Below are 15,905 nucleotides of genomic sequence, written 5' to 3'. Positions count from 1 at the left end.
AGGACAGAAAATAGAACCTGGACCACTTCCCGGTTGTAAGCCTTTAATGCAGGTCTGTTTTTTTTAACCACAGCAGGATCTTTTTTCTCCCTTTGGTGACCACAGACTCACTGATACGAGTACAGACAAACTTCACACGCTCAGTGACTCCTGCTCAGGTTGTACACGGTCACAGGGAGATAGAAGGGCCACCCTGCTACTCTGCTACCCATTGGAGTAGCTATTTTAAAGTGATTATCCACAAGGTTAATAACCCATTTTCGATACTATTTCTACATTGTAAGTGTAGTACACCGGTTAATCCTCTGTTGTGTTTTTCCTGAGCAGCGGCCCGTTGTGCATTTACTGTTTGATTCAGGGAACTGTCGCATTAAACTGCACTTGACTCTGTTCAAACCCGTACTGAGGGGCCACAAGCGAAGACGATGTGGAACCACAAGCAATAACACGGAGAATACAGTGCGGCGATCATCTGGTCGCTGTGTCGCGTCCCTCGGGGCTCGTAATGACAGAGCCTGTTTTTTTTTTATTTTTTAATTTTAGCTCCACCCCACCACAAGATTTGTTTTCTCTCCAGAACACTTCATTTCGCTGAACTAATATGTCGCCAGCGTTAGCGGCAGCAAAGAACACACACATGCCAGATGTGTGCCCGTGTAAGTATAGCTCGGGCACGCACCCAAGAGGCCTGCTGCTGCCGCCGAAAACGGCTATTTATACAGAGCACTCGCCCAGGATTGTCGCGAGCTACATGGTTGGCTTCCATCATTCAGGTGGACCGGCTTCATAAGATAGGGGGACGAATGGGAAAAATCATTTCTACCAAACATTTGGCGCGTCCAGTATCAATTCAACACCTGCTATGCCACTGCCCGAATCATTGCAGACAATAATCAAGCTGCTGCTCAGACAGCCGCAATCACTCCGCCAGCCCAGAGAACGACTGTAATGGTTGTGGATTTCATTTTGAGCGTTAACAATGTCTGAAGCGCTCAGCACTGGCGCTGTATCCTGAAAAACGCCAACTTGAACAAACAAGAAAGAATGAAAAAAAAAAAGCCAATCTGTTCGTGAAAGGCAGAAATCTCTTTGTAAAATAAATAATAATGCTCCATTTGGTGGAAGAAAAACACAGATTGACAAACGCTGAGCTGTTTCGCACAGGAGCTCCATCATCGGTGACACCCATTTGGGAGCGCGTCGGTTTTAATTTCCTGCCAAAGCCGGCGTAACCACAGTTGTGTACACGCAACTCAAAGGGGAGACAGGTGGGACGACACATTTTAATTTCGTTTTTGGGTTAATAGCGCAGTTCTGCGGGGAAACAGGGCCTTTACGGCCCTCCGAGGAGGAAGAGATCGAGGGCAGGAAGTAAAGTGAATGGTCCAGCTGTCGTCCATGAAATATCGATCATTAAGGCCCCCCCCCACCACCCATCATTCTCTCCCTCTTTCGTCGCTTTATTGCCCTTCATCCGCACCGTTTATTCCCCTCGACTTGCTCCTTTCCTGCACTTTTAAGTACTGACCTTCCATGTAGTCCAGATCAGACTTCAACTGGAAGTCAAGCCCTTTTAAAGTTGTAATGCATCACGTCAGTCGTGATTGATTTTTGCAACGCTCACACATTTACCTGGGGCATCAACAAGTGCAATTTAATACAGCGGCGACTCCTCGTCGGGCGGCTACTTTTCCAGAAATACGAACTTGAGTGTTTGAGTTTACAAGCCAGCCTTAAACTTATATTATTTTAATAAAGTCAGTCAGTATTATTTCCTGCTGCATGCTTCTCCTGTGGGTAGATCTCCATTACACAGCGAGGCCAAGCTAGTTCGGAGGTGGGCATGCCTGGCTGTTGCTGAAACGACACTGACCTTACATGGTATCAAAAACAAAGGTTTGAGTTCACGAATGTCTTTCGGATTATGTCTTTGAATCGGAGTGTGTTCAAAGTGTTTTTAGACAGGTGCGGTAGGGGGAGCGAGCAACTCAAAAAAGGTTTCTTTTCCTCTCGTGCCCGATCCACCTGCCACTTCGTATTAGCAGAGTTTTTTTAATGCTGTGTGCATTATTACATTTTCCTTATTTTTTGCAGTGTTGACACAATTCCACCGCTCGCTCGGCGCACTCTCTCAGTGAACCTTCGCGGTAGCTTTTCTTTGCACTCAAGGCGAAAGCATGATCAAAGAGTTGTTGGCCCTGCTCAGTGTATTCCTCACGTCCGTGATTAAGTACAGTGGGCCCACCTCCCCCAGCCCTCTTTTGAGGATAAAGCGGGAGTAATTGAAAAAGGCAAACCATGTAAAAGAAAAGAAAAGGGGAGAAAGAAAGTGTTATCGGTTCAACGGGGAACCCTTCGGTTAGCTTCGGTACAGCAAAGAGAGGGGAAAGGAGGCGAGAGGAGAAACTCGAAGAAAGGAATGATGAAGTGCAGGAATGAATCGAAGATGTTGATGGCGAAACAAACGAAAAAAGGCGCTCTGAATGCCGCCCCTCACCTTTCCTCGAACTCTGTCCCTCCACCTTCAATGAGCCTTGTGGCCCCCCCGCAGTGCTATAGTCACCCAACCATAATGATCCGTCATTGATCTGTGACAGAGGGACTTCAAGCGCCACTTAAAGCCACTTACCTATGTGTATGTGTGCACCCAGTGCGTGTGTGTGTGTGTGTCCTCGCTCATTTGCAGCTCTCAGGATGTTGTCGGGTCCAGGCATGGCCCCCGCAGAGTCACACTGGCTTACATTCATCCTTATTGCTCCTTGTTAATGGCCACAAACTGCCACGGCATAGTTTGTGGCCGGTTTGGCAGTTAGCTGGATGAATGTACCCGGTTGTTACACAGAGGCTTTCTCACACACCTGCAGCGGCCGGACAGTAATATGAGGAAATTATTACACCAAACTACTTCTAAAAATGTGTAGCATTCATGCCTCCCAATATACGGTTATATTATCGTCAATGATTATGTTGAATTCACTTATTATCCCCATATTTTCCTCAAAACTTGCCTTATTACCTGAGAAATGTCTCCCCGTATTGTCATTTTCAAATCAATTTAAACTTAAGCTTCAAGTGTTTGATATGTTAAATCTATATAGGGTGTCAAGTGAAGGTTACATAAAATATATATGTACTTGTGTCTTCTTGTGAAATGGCCATAGAAGTGGAAACTCCTACTGTTGCTCCAACAGTAGTAGAGGACCTCAGTGCACCTAAATCAATGTCCCCTTTTTCTTTTTTTCCACTGCAGGTAGATGAACAAAAGCAATAGCGTTCAGGGCATTAGATTATATAAGGCAACGGAATACATTCTTCTCGCCCATCATCATTACCACCATGATAATGATACCCTCCATCACTTTTCTATTACACCCTCTTGCCATCGTCATCATCAATTATCCCCGAAACCACAAATCATCGTGACTCAGCTCGTGCCCATCTCCGCTAAGAGAAGATTGAGGTCTAATTGTGTGCGTTGGTGGGAGGGGATACAAGGCACGGGGAAGAATAAAAAAAATAAAGAAAGGAAAATCAATGCTTTAACCAAAGGAGCAAGTGAATTATTGATGAGGAGTATGTAATGGGATCCCAAGTGTCTATTTCTTCCCAACTTGGACTGCTTGCCGCTCAGGTTCCTCCCGTCGCGCCCAGAAATGTAGAACAAGGGATGGTGCCAAAAAAAAACCCAACCGCGAACATCTCCACCGGGTAGAGTAGCTGACCTGAATTATTTTGGCGCGGTTCGGCCACCGGCTGTGGCGTTCACTCACTGGCACAGTACGAACCCGATGTCTGGAGTATCAGGGGCCGCACACGTATCACACAACAGGAGGCCGTCGAGAGGCGTTCTCACCAACTGGAAATACTAGTTTAGGGGCGGCAGGGGCTCGACCGCGAACAACACGGCGGTCACGGATGGCCGGTCTGTAAGTAGGTCAACGGAGTCAACTTGCCCTCCTTTAAACTTGTCTGACGGGTCCGCCGTCAGACCTGACCCAATCCAGTCAAACATGTTCGTTGGCGTCTTCTTCTCGATGACTCTTCTTTTTCACGCTCCGACGTCGTCGACACGCCCCCAACCGCTCGGCTCGGGTGAAGTCCGCTTTGTGTCAGGTCCGACTGGTGCGATCGCACGTACAGCTACACTCTGGAGGACGTCTGGGTTGCAGTGCATGTGTTCATGTTCGTATCACGAGCCCAGATGCTTCTTCCACAGTCAACATACACAGTCAAGTCAAAGGACTTATCTTGAATTGTGCGATTTCGTTCAGATTTTGGGGATTGAGGCGATTGCAGGTCTTTTAAGTTAACGGATCCTGTTGAAAACAAGTTACAGTAAGCAAACTGTGGTCAGGTTAACAAAGCTGAGGTTTTACCTTCACATTGTACAGTGTGTGTACACATACTGTGTATATATATATTTACACAACTGTGAGAAAAAGCAGTTCACTACGCACATAAATGCTGATTTCCTCTACCCGTTTGAGGTGGGGAAATCAGTGGCTGCATTGTTTGCCCACATCGCCAGTGTGCTGTTTGTTTTATTGCGAGCAGAGGAGGCAGGCATCACTTCTGTTTGGCTGGAGAAGAGGCGGACACGGAGAATGTGAATGAGAGGTAGAGAGAGAGAGAGAGAGCGGCCAGGTGAGACCTGAAAGCTGCCTTTGTGTCGCAGCTGGCAGTACGAACACTGCCCTTCACTGTGAGGCCTTCTCCACACACACACACCGGTATACTGTACATGTTGGAGTTGAAGGGGGGGGGGGGGGCAGGGGGGGGGTTGTCAAAAATATGAGGCTGAAAAAAAACGGTTGCAGATGTAAGGAAACAAAAAAAAGCCTTCACTCGCTCTCGCCAAAGTGAACGGACGTCTCGGAGCCATGGAGTTGCTCTGCTTTCCTTCCGCGTTCCCAAATCTCCATTTCAGATGCTAAACACACTCTTATATTTCTCCTTCACTTCACCTCCAATTCCACCTGGAGCTCGAAGAGCACGGCAGTATATAGTCCCTTCCAAGACGCAACACACCTCGGCACATATGAGCCTGTAAAACGCCCATCTTTTATCACAGGACTGTGGACTTCTTGGAGAGATGTGTTTGTTGTGTGGCGCCTATCTGGGCTGTAAGTTTCTCTTCATGAGTTTCAACTGCAGAGGGATTTTGGCAGTTTAAAATCCTCTGCAGTCTGGAAAACTAACTTGCTATTTGATTTACTGTGTGTATGAAATGTGATTGGGGCGTGCAGAAGAATGCTCACACCTGTTGGACGATCCAAAGTGCTGGTTGGGGCAACCTCTTGCGATGGCCGTTTCGCGGCTAATCCCACGGAGCTCGCTCCGTTGTCGGTCGAGTGGCAGCGACTCTGCGTACTGATCTTGTTTGTTTACTTTCTCTCCCCTTCAGGAGAGGCCCTGCAGACGGCGGTCGTGCCAGGCACCATGAGGCAGCAGGCTTGGCCCGAGAGAGCGGAGAAGTCGGCCTTCATCACTCCCGACCAGGCCGGGCAGCGGAGGAAACGCACGCCGGAGCAGCGCACGCCCCAGCAGACGCGGGCCAACACACACATCTGAGAGCAAATGGGTAAGGGCGGGAAGAGACCGAGCGAGGGGAGTCAGTAACTCAGATTGCGTCATCCCAAATGGCAAAGTGGACCGGGCCACCCTCGGAGGCAGTGATGCCCTTGCTAACGCATTGCCCTTCGTTAGAACCTCCTTGTTAGAAAGTCACAAGTCACAACCACCACACCCTCCTCCCCCCTGCCGCCCCTGTGAGGCCACAAAGCTGAGGGGCAGAGGAGAGGGAGAATAGAGGAAGAGAGAGTGAGAGAGAGAGAGACAGAGCGGAAAAAAGAGACTGTGACAGGCCCCCATGCAGGCGCGTAAGAAGTATGGTCTGCTGGGCTTGTGTGCGTGCTGCTGGCTGGTCTTCTTTTACTGGGGTGGGGGAGTCCAGCTCCGTTTGCTCCGGCTGCTGACACGCCAGCGGGGTGAAGTGGTGCGCCCCTGGCCCAACTGGACCGACAGGGCCTTCCTGCCCCGCTATGCCCACCTGGACGAGCTCCAGACGGACCCCGGGACGGCCGAGTCGCCCCGGCAGCGCCGCCAGGCCTGGTCCGCCATTTACAAGGACAGCCGCTGCCGCATGGAGACCTGCTTCGACTTCTCGCGGTGCCGGCGCAGAGGACGGGAAGGTTTCCGGGTGTACATATATCCGTCGGAGAAAACCGACCGCGTGTCGGAAAGCTACAGGAAGATCCTGACGTCCATCGCCGAGTCCCGGTACTACACGGCGGACCCGCGCGAGGCGTGCCTGTTCGTGCTCGGGATCGACACGCTGGATCGGGACCAGCTGTCAGGACAGTTTGTGCCCAACCTGGACGAACGCATCCGGGGATACCCGCTGTGGAACGACGGGCGGAACCACCTGATCTTCAACCTGTACTCGGGCACATGGCCCAACTACACGGAGGACCTGGGCTTTAACATCGGCCAGGCCATCTTGGCCAAGGCAAGCCTCAACACGGAACACTTCAGGCCCGGCTTCGACGTCTCCATCCCGCTGTTCTCGAAGGATCACCCGCAGAAGGGCGGCGAGCGGGGCTGGCTGGTGAGGAGCACCACACCGCCGCGAAGGAAGTACCTGCTGATGTTCAAGGGCAAGCGTTACCTGACGGGCATCGGCTCCGACACCAGGAACGCTCTTCATCACATCCACAACGGGAAGGACATCGTGTCGCTGACGACGTGCCGCCACGGGAAGGACTGGGAGAAGCACAAAGACGCCCGCTGTGACCACGACAACCTGGAATATGAGAGGTGAGACGGGGGGGCGGGTCACGTGACCAGCGGGGGTGGTGTTAAATGGCGTGATGTCAAAGCGAGGTGTGGAGGATTTATAGGTAAACAGAGTGTCAAGTGTTCCTTCTTTATGGGGAATCCACAGCGGTGGTGTTCCTGTTTGAACGTCACATGCTGTTTTATTGGTCTTTGAGTTGTCACAGATTTTTCTACAAGCAGTGTCTGCGGTAGCGTTCGGGTCTCGCTGGTTATTTTAAGTCTCTTTGTTTACGGCGCCACGAGATGTTCTGATGTTTTGCAGTCGCTTTCCAGATCAAGGATTGCAGACGCAGACTCAAGTCCCGGGAAATTTTAGAATCGGGTCAGAATTTGCAGCGATTCTGGCGCCAGTAAAGTACAATGCAACGGTGGTTGTGACCTTGAGCCCGTCTATAATCCAGATTGTGTTTAAGTTTTACAGGACGGTGGACGAACAAGTCAGAGTATTGTGAAACAAGAAGCCATTTCCACTTTGTATTGGGGTGTGTGCTACTTTAAGACAAAGGAATAAGCAGCAAATTAATTACAACTGGAACTAAAGAGCCAAAGCAAAGGTCGCAACAAAGAATGCCGTTGTGAATTCGGTGATTAGCTCAGAGAATAAACCGCTGCCGGGTGTATGGTGTGAATGACGATTATATTCTTAAATCAGCCTCTCCATTTTTTCCTGGTGTTGTTGTTGCTGCACGGGAGATAAGCTCGCCATTTCCACTTTGGTTTTATTTGGGTGGAGAGGATACAAGATGTTGGAAAATGAGGGTCTCGCGACATCTGCACATACTTAGAGCAGTGATTTATTATTAAAAACCAACTAATTGAATCATATGACCTTTGCCGGTGGTTTGGAAACCGTTTGCACAAAAGGAATATACTGTGATACGATATATATTTCCACTTCAGCCCTCTGTGCTGTGGTCTTTTTACAGAGTGGTTTTCAAGTATGTGAGCGCCATTGTTGTGTTATTAATAATAAAAGCTGTAGGAAACACACCCATCTGCTTAATATATGTTGCAGCAGCAGCAGCTTGGTAAACATGTCTCAGCCTCTGTGTACTTTTCTCCTGCTGGCTTATTGGAGCTCAGACAGTGATTTTTAAAAAACAGATGGAAATAGATGCATCAGTTGAAAACACACAATCGGAAGTCTTTGATTGTAAAATTGTCCTTGAGTTAATAAAAGATGTAAACTCTCTCATCTCACACAATTGCAAAGGTTTAGTATTTTTGTTTTGTGGGGTGGGGAACCCTGATGAAGAACGATGAGAGGAAGGAAATTTGGTTTCATCACCTTTTCATTTTATTCCATACAGTCGTCATTAAGGGGCGACATCGCTCGCTATCACAGCCCCTCTGTGTGACTCTTTGCTTAACTTACACTTTGCAATAAAAGTCTCTAAAGCTTCAGTGCTGACAGAGTTCCTCATTATAAAGTCTGTGCCTGTCCATTCATACACCGATGCCAAGGGTGGGCTCCTGGGGCAGAACGTAGGAGACGGGGTTCAGTGAGAGAAAGAAGGACAGTGTTGGGAATCGCATACTGATGCACTGCGTACTGCGTACTACATACTCGGTCTGTAAGTACTGCATAGTGACGACTACATTAATTATTAAATATGCCGTTACCAGCAGACTGCACACACTCTAGTAAAGTTACGCGATACGTCTTCTCTGCATCACATGACGATCCACTGTTGAACGAATTAGAATAATTCAATATTTCATTGTGAAATGTCATTTTTTATCCTTTTGTTATTTATTTCAAGTAACTTTGAGGCCGATTTCACCAAAACTGTGGTCAAAACTGTATAATTTCAACATCTTCGCCCATGACGTGATGATGCCGTTGTGCACAAACACACTTCCACACTTAAGAAGCCCTTATTTTAGTCATTAGGTCTTAAAAGTTTAAAATTCCCTGACAGTCGCATCCAGAGGGAGCCGGCGGTCATGTGATGAGTCTGGGCGGTTTTGGGGCGTTTTTCATTTTCTCAGTTAAGTGAACACAGCGTACGGCTGCAGCTCAGAATGACTTTCATTATCAATTAATTAACTGATCATTTCCATGAGATATCGTTAAGTTCATTAAAGGTAAGAAAATAATGAAGACTCAGAGCCCTGGGGGGGAGAGAGGGGGAGGGATGGATGTCTTCAAATAGCGTTTCTGCTCCTTTTATTGTCTGGATAACAGTTCAAAACCAACAGACAGCATTGAGCTGTCTGGCCTTTTGTGCTCGAAAAGTGAATTAAACAACCAATTGATTGTCATAATAGTTGAGGATTTGTTTCTCTCTCTCTCTTTATTTTAGCTCTACGAAGTAGAACATTCATAGGAATCAAAATAGCAAGAAAAACAAACGTATATACTATAAAAGTTAAGAGTACTTAGTGAAACTAAAGATCAGTATGGTTAGGTGCTTTACAGTAATGCCTTCCAGCGTACCTTTTTCTTTAAACTGCATCTGCATCTCTGAACGGCTTCTCCTCCTCTCACCGGACAGACTGAACTTGTCCGGCAATAACAGAATCCAACGGCTCGACCCCGAGTTTGCATCTCAGGCACCGCTGGGTGTGAGTTGTTTTCATGTGCTGCCAAAAACCAAAACGCTGAAAGCGAGTGTCTCCACAAAAGGACTTTTCAAATATCGTTTACCCCGGGAAAACAGCAGTGCGGTGATGGTCCTGATCCAAGCACACTCCTCGCTCCTGTGGCCTATAACAAGCGACCGTAGGCGTGTTTACATTGGGCTGGTGGATGGAGCTGCTCCACCACGCCGCATGAATGAGCTCATTTATTCCACACAGCCCGCTACTCAGACACCCGGGTGGGCAGGGGGGGAGGGGGGAGGCGTGTGGGGCATAGTGGGGAGAGGTCCCATGTGGTATTTTGCGGTAGATGTGGATACGGCAACGGCTCCGAGGGCGTGAATGGGGGTGGCGATGTGAGAGACAGCTGCCGTTTTGTAAGAAAAACTCGAAAAGCTGGACGTTTCTTTTCTCTCTTTTTTTTCCTTTCTCTCCCCTCTCTGTATGAAGTCTTTTTTTTCTATGGAAACAGGAGGCTTCTAGCCTGGAGAGAAAGAGAGGTGTGAAGGATGGCTGTGGAGGGAGGGAAGGTGAGGGCCCGTCTCTCTTTTTTGCATCCTTTTGGGAAGAGAAGAAAGGGAAGAGGACAATAACCAAACTGCAATGAGCAAGGTTTAATGTTTAAAAACCACGTCGAGACACGCCCTCTCCTCTCCATCTGCCTGCTGGCGTAGTCTCCCTCTCTCTCCTAACGGCTTTCCCTCCGTCCTTCACTCTCTTTCTGATCTATTTCTGCCAAAGACCCTGCACCTGAACACCCCGTATGCTAATGGGAACGCTTTGTGTAACCGGGCGAGCGACTGCCGCTGCTACTTGCATGAGATTGTGTGTGTGTGTGTGTGTGTGTGTTTGTGGGACGCTGTGTTCACGGTCAATGAGGCTCTTAGAAGGTGGCACCAGGTTAATGAGCGCATGCATCTGGTACACCAGCAGATTAGCCCGGAGGGACCGGGACACGACGAAAACCCACAGACACAGGGTACGAGAGGGGGAGGAGGGAGGAGGGAAGGGAGGGGAGGAAGGGGAGGAAGGAGGGAAGAGGAGGACTCAGACGGATCAATAGACTGGCAAGACATAATTTTCCAAGTAAAAATATGAGTCCCCCCTTCTAAGACAAATGAGAAAATGAAGAAAAAAAACCTGTCATACGCCCAAGTAAAACTTTATTGTTTTTTTTTTTAACCATAAATTGGAATATTAATAGTCCTAATGATTAGCAATTATAATTTTATGAATAATAATAATAACCGGGTGATATTAACAATGTTGTTTTTGTTGTTGTTATTTTTATTCACAATAATAATTGTAACAATAAGACTGGTTGATGTCCCGTGTGAAACCAAAAAGTCAACAGTTATTTGGAGTTACGTAGCGTATTTAACATCCAGGAAACCAACATCTTTTCTGAAACGTCATCAAGGGTTTTTTTTCATGCACACAACAAGTAGACATTGTCATTTGCTGACGCTACAGAGGTATGTAGAGCGTCATCGTTAAAATCCCTCAAACTAGCACCTAGCTTGTATTTCCCTGTCTGTTGGCCAGTGAGATGTCGCCCTACTAACCACACACCATCGCTCATCATATGCACACGACTGCTGTTGTAATGTCGGTTCGCAGAGACTTCAATCTCAAAAGTAAGTCTTTGCACTTCACTGAACTACAGATGCTGAACAATCAAGTTGGTTTTCTCAAATTCCCAAGATAACGTTTTGTGGCACTGACAAGTGAAATCTGTCTAATCTTTTCTAGAAACTGCATCCCAGTTACTCTGACACCTTTGCAGTGCAATGTGTCTCACATCCAGGTTGTGTAGATAGGATTCCACCCGATCACATTCACACCTGGTGTTGATGTGCGGTCTCCAGTGTCGGCACTGTGATCCGATCGCTCCGTCCAGCTCAAACAAACAGGAGATTCAAGGTGTGAAGGGAGTATCGGATCCACAGAGCGCGCTGTCAGCTGGTTTCACAGTGCATTTCTCTTTAAGTGAACTTCTTTTATCCTGAATCATCCCCAACAAAGCTTATTTGTCAACCAAACAAAGGATGATCGTACATAAACCTGTGTTGGACCCACGTTGGTTGGACGGTCACCAGCAAAGACTCCTTTATGCTTCATGAAACAATGATGATACCTCCACGGTTGTTAAGCTGAATAGGTCTTCAAAACGGATTATGTTTAAATACCTCTGTCCGCGCCATTTCTATTAACACAATTTTGCTCTATTAAATTACAGAGCGATTGGTAAATGGCACCCCAAAAAAAAAAAAAAAAAATCCCATTTAAAATGCGCCGTAGGGAGAGAGAAATCTGAATAGGAACAGAAGGTGCCTGGAATACTTGAATGTGGTGTGTAAGTTTGAGTGCGTGAGCGTGCAGGGATTATGGATGACAGGGGAGAAAACAGAAGGAAGTAGCAAAGAGACAAGTCGGAGGTATAGGACACAGTGGCACCCAAGGCAATAAGAGCAGCAAGACAGAAAGGAAGAAAAGGAGAATGTCATGTGATAAAGATTACAGAAAAAAAAAAAATGTAGGGGAAAAAGAGCGAGGGGTACCGCAGGCATGTTAGGGGGGAGAAAAAAAAAAGCCGAGAAACGGGAGAGGTGCAGGAGGCGAGCGAGACGGAGGAGAGAAAGAGAGGGAATCGGAAGAGAGGGGATACTTGAAGCTTGGGAGAAGCTGTGCCACAGCCTAATGGCCTAGTTTCCCTCACTTTAGAGAATTCTCCAAGAAAGGGAAGAGAACCGTGCATTGTACAGTGAATGCAAATGAGCGAGAGTGTGAAAAACCAAGAGGGGAGGAAGAAAGAGAGAGAGAGGTTTGTGAGATACAAAAGGTAGCCGGGAAAACGCGAGGAACCAACTGAGAGCCGTGTGTGTGTGTGTGTGTGTGTGTGTTAAGTGACCAGCGTGGGTTGAACGGAGATGGACGGGATGGGGAGGGAGAGAGAGACCGAAGTGACGACGGAGGACGTGTTTAATGGCAAAACAAACGCCGTGGCTCTGTGTTCAGGTTAAAAGGGCCCGGGGCCTCCGTGTGCGCGGGCCCGGGTGTTGGAAACCGACGGGTCATTAGTCATCGTGACCCCTCCCCAAAGTAACTCAAGGTCGCTGAAATGGAGACTTTTAAAACCCCCGGGGGTGACGGTTCAGGGGGAATGCGGAATAGCAATCGGGACGATAAACACAACGGAAGGACTGCGAGGAGAGAGGAGGGAGGATGGAGGAGGGAGGAGGGGAGGGGGACTTAATGATACGCCGGCCACGGTGAAATGCTAGAAAGGAAGTGCTTTGGATCTGCTCTCATGCACGGTGTTATTAGGAGGAAGGTGCACGTCGGTACCATTGTTATGCCACACGCACACGCAATGTGAACACACAAGTCCAAGTGTGCGCGTGCACGGTCGTGCGCGCGTGCCTGGGTCTGTAAACACAATACGAGAGTGTGTGCAATTTCCCGAATTTTTTTGGCAAACCGAGTAAGAAGACTGCTGCGGCCCGCTGTAATTAGGGCCTGTGAAATTGTACCTCTGGAGATGCCGCAGTCTGAGTTTGTGTGCGCGGCCCGTGCGGGCCCCGTCTCTGTTTAGAATACTTGGAAGCGAGAGGCAGCCTTGTGATTCTCTGGCACTCGTACTCTCTCCCCCTCCCTCCCTCCCTCCTCCCGCCTCCCCCCTAGCCCTCTGTTCTGTTTCCCCTCCCTCCTCCCCAGTGTGCATCTTTCCAATGCCACACACTCTTCCTCGCTTCCGCCGGGCCTTTCTGAGAAGTTTAGTCAAATGTATTTGCACGTTTTGAAAGGGCAGTGAAGGTCGAGGCGAGGGACGCGGCGGGGCTCATTTGAGTGTGTGCTGCTGTTGTGGATGCGTTACTTTTTTTTGGGGGGCTTTCGTTCCTTCGCCTTGAGAACTGTTGTCTTCTCGGTCAGACTTGAGCCAGTCGGAAAACCCTGCTCGTCGCCCCGCTCGTTCCACGTTTGAGGTCAAAGCTTCATCCTCTCATTGTTCCTCTTCAACCGCCGCTCTCTGAGTCACATTCACAGCCTCGCACGCTTTTCCGAATGCTCCTTTTTCCCGTCGAGAGGTTTCCTCGTCGGGCTCGCTCGTCCAGTTTTTTTTTTTTTTTTTCAAAATTGGCGTTCAGTGTGATCAAAACGAATTTGTGTACACGTGTCACCATGCAAAACCAGTGACCTCACCCCGTTATGAGGCAATCAAGGGCCCGCGGGTGCCATACAGAAACTAGACGACACAATGGCACTGCCACGCCCCAGTCTTCACGAAAAGTAACTGCAAAGTCTTACATTGAGTCACACACACACGTAAGGATTTTGCGGCTTTCAATAATTATTCTTTCCCCGACTCACACCTTCTTCTTGTGTCCTCTGCACAACCCCGTAACTTTTTTTTTCTCCCCTCCCAACATCTTGTCCTCCTCACTTTCTTTTAAAATATTTTTTCATACAGTCCTCCTACAGTCGGGTGCGAGCTTCACACTGTATATTTTCTGAGCTCCGGTATGCATAATTTATCAACAGAACCCTCTGCTCCTCCTGCGAAGGCAACACTTCATTTGACAGCGCGGCTTTGTCTGTGGTGTTAGACGCCGTTTCAGCGCCGTGCACATGGATGCGCACATGCGTGGCTCTCGCTCGCTAATCTGTGCATTCCTGCTCTAATGCCATGTTTGTAAGATGAGCCTCAGAGTGTCAGACGAGGTTGCGTCTAATCCACTCCGTAAGAAGTGACGGATCAGGAGTCTTGACCACCGGCTGTGCTCGAGCGTGTCGCCCTCTGGTTCAGTCCTCACGCTGTGCATTCATGGCATCTTTTTAACAGTGGGTTGAGTCATGTTAACTGCGTTGCTTTCTAAATCATTACAGATCAGGTTGGAGGCAGTTTTCAGTTTGGGAAATGAACAGATAAACGCTGGACGAGAGGGTTCTGTTGTGGTTGTTGGCAAACCGTTAAAAAAAAATGCTTAAAAGAATAGTTTGACATTTTTGGGAAAGACCTGATGGAGTCTGGGCTTTGTCGGCAGGCAAATAGGTAAAATAGTGAAACACTGAATTGTCGTGGTGATTGTCTGGCTAAAAGGATCGTACATATTAATAGATGAGCTTTAGATGTGCTGGGAGGTGGATTTTGTTCCCCCCAGTTTCCGAATCTTCAGTCTTTCTCGGCTAATCTAAGCTAAGCTAACCTGCTGCTGGCTGTCTGCAGCTTCACGGACAGATACACGAGTGGTAATGTTCGAACTAGGATATATATTAACCATTAAGGCCTATTAAATGCCACAACGAATGCTTAACTGCCGGTCATTATTTTGTGGTTCGTTTTGGAATGAAACACTTCTTTTGTCAGCAGATGCCTGACTTCTTTATTAAGGTCTTTTTTTTTATCCTGAAAAACCCTCAAATCTCGACATATAGTGCAGCTAATAAAGTCCAGCTGCTTCAAAGGAGATCACCCTTCCTTTAATATCCTCTGGATATATCCTGGTGGATGACCTCGCTGTGTTCGCTTCGTACAGGCATATGGGAAAACAGCGACGACTTAAGTGCAAACACCTCTTTTTGATCGTCTCCAGGAATTTGGGGGCAACAGTAGGTACAAACCATGACTCGCTGAAAAGAATCCTGACGGGACACAACCCCGAATTCATTTCACATTTTGATGGCTGATTGTTGTGCTTCTTTTGGATGTTATAGAAAGAAAGAAAGAAAGAAAAAACAATAGCGGCTATCTTTGGCCTTGAAAATTTCATCCGACAACGTTTCACCGACGTAGGGAGAGGATGCAAACATCTCTCTCAAACTCTCTTCTTTTATATTCTTCCATCTTGACTCAGACTTCAACCCCATCAGTAAAATGTGGTTTATCTTCCAGACCACACACGATGAACATTTGTTCGTTCTGGCTGAGGTTTTGGATGAGGTTGCGCCGCACTATTTGCTCACTGCTCGTGGATAACACGGGTTTCCCACGGACAGCGCTTGCGTTTTGAACCCTACCAGCTCCTCCTTTTTTTTCTTCTCTCAATTACCTCAGCTCACGCTTTGTTTTCTCTTTAAAACCCGGTGTATATATCTATATATCTATCGAGTGGGCGGTTCCAGTCTGCCAGGTGCTTATTGGGTTTCTTAAGGCCGACCGTTTGGCCCTCGGGCCTCCCGGACTAGTGTGGATGTCCCCTTAATGGGTGCCCATTCAGCGCCCTAATGGGCCCTTTATCAACCCCACTAGCACCACAGCGATCATAGCAGGAAAAGCCTTTGGCGACCTTGCTTGCTTTTGTCCAGGCCAACTGGAGCGTAAAGGCTTTGACAACGACAATGCAGTCGGGGAGAGAGAAAGGGGGGAGACGCTGCTCATTCCTTATGCGGTTAAAGAGCTGAACCTCGACAGTGGCCTGGATTTCACTTGTTTACTGGTCTTTTGTGAGCATCTATTTGCCCTTTTGACCTCCCCACATGCTGCA

General features: G+C 48.0%; 1 protein-coding gene across 3 annotated transcripts in view; it reads left to right on the top strand.

Moving 5' to 3' along the window:
* Positions 1-15,905, top strand: part of ext1c (exostoses (multiple) 1c) — a 66,309-nt gene that overhangs the window by 3,544 nt on the left and 46,860 nt on the right. For all 3 annotated transcript variants that reach the window (XM_068575018.1, XM_068575016.1, XM_068575017.1), the window contains exon 2: positions 5,405-6,816. In XM_068575018.1, coding sequence (XP_068431119.1) covers positions 5,870-6,816 — 947 coding nt within the window. In that variant the 5' untranslated portion in view covers positions 5,405-5,869. The remainder of the gene's footprint in view (positions 1-5,404; positions 6,817-15,905) is intronic.

This window comes from Clinocottus analis, unplaced genomic scaffold (genome assembly GCF_023055335.1).
Source record: "Clinocottus analis isolate CAN_PGR_092001 unplaced genomic scaffold, fCliAna1.0.p SCAF_14, whole genome shotgun sequence".
NCBI classification, from domain to species: Eukaryota; Metazoa; Chordata; class Actinopteri; order Perciformes; family Cottidae; genus Clinocottus; species Clinocottus analis.
The sequence above is the reverse complement of the archived record's forward strand: the minus strand, read 5'-3'. Positions and strand labels throughout refer to the sequence as shown.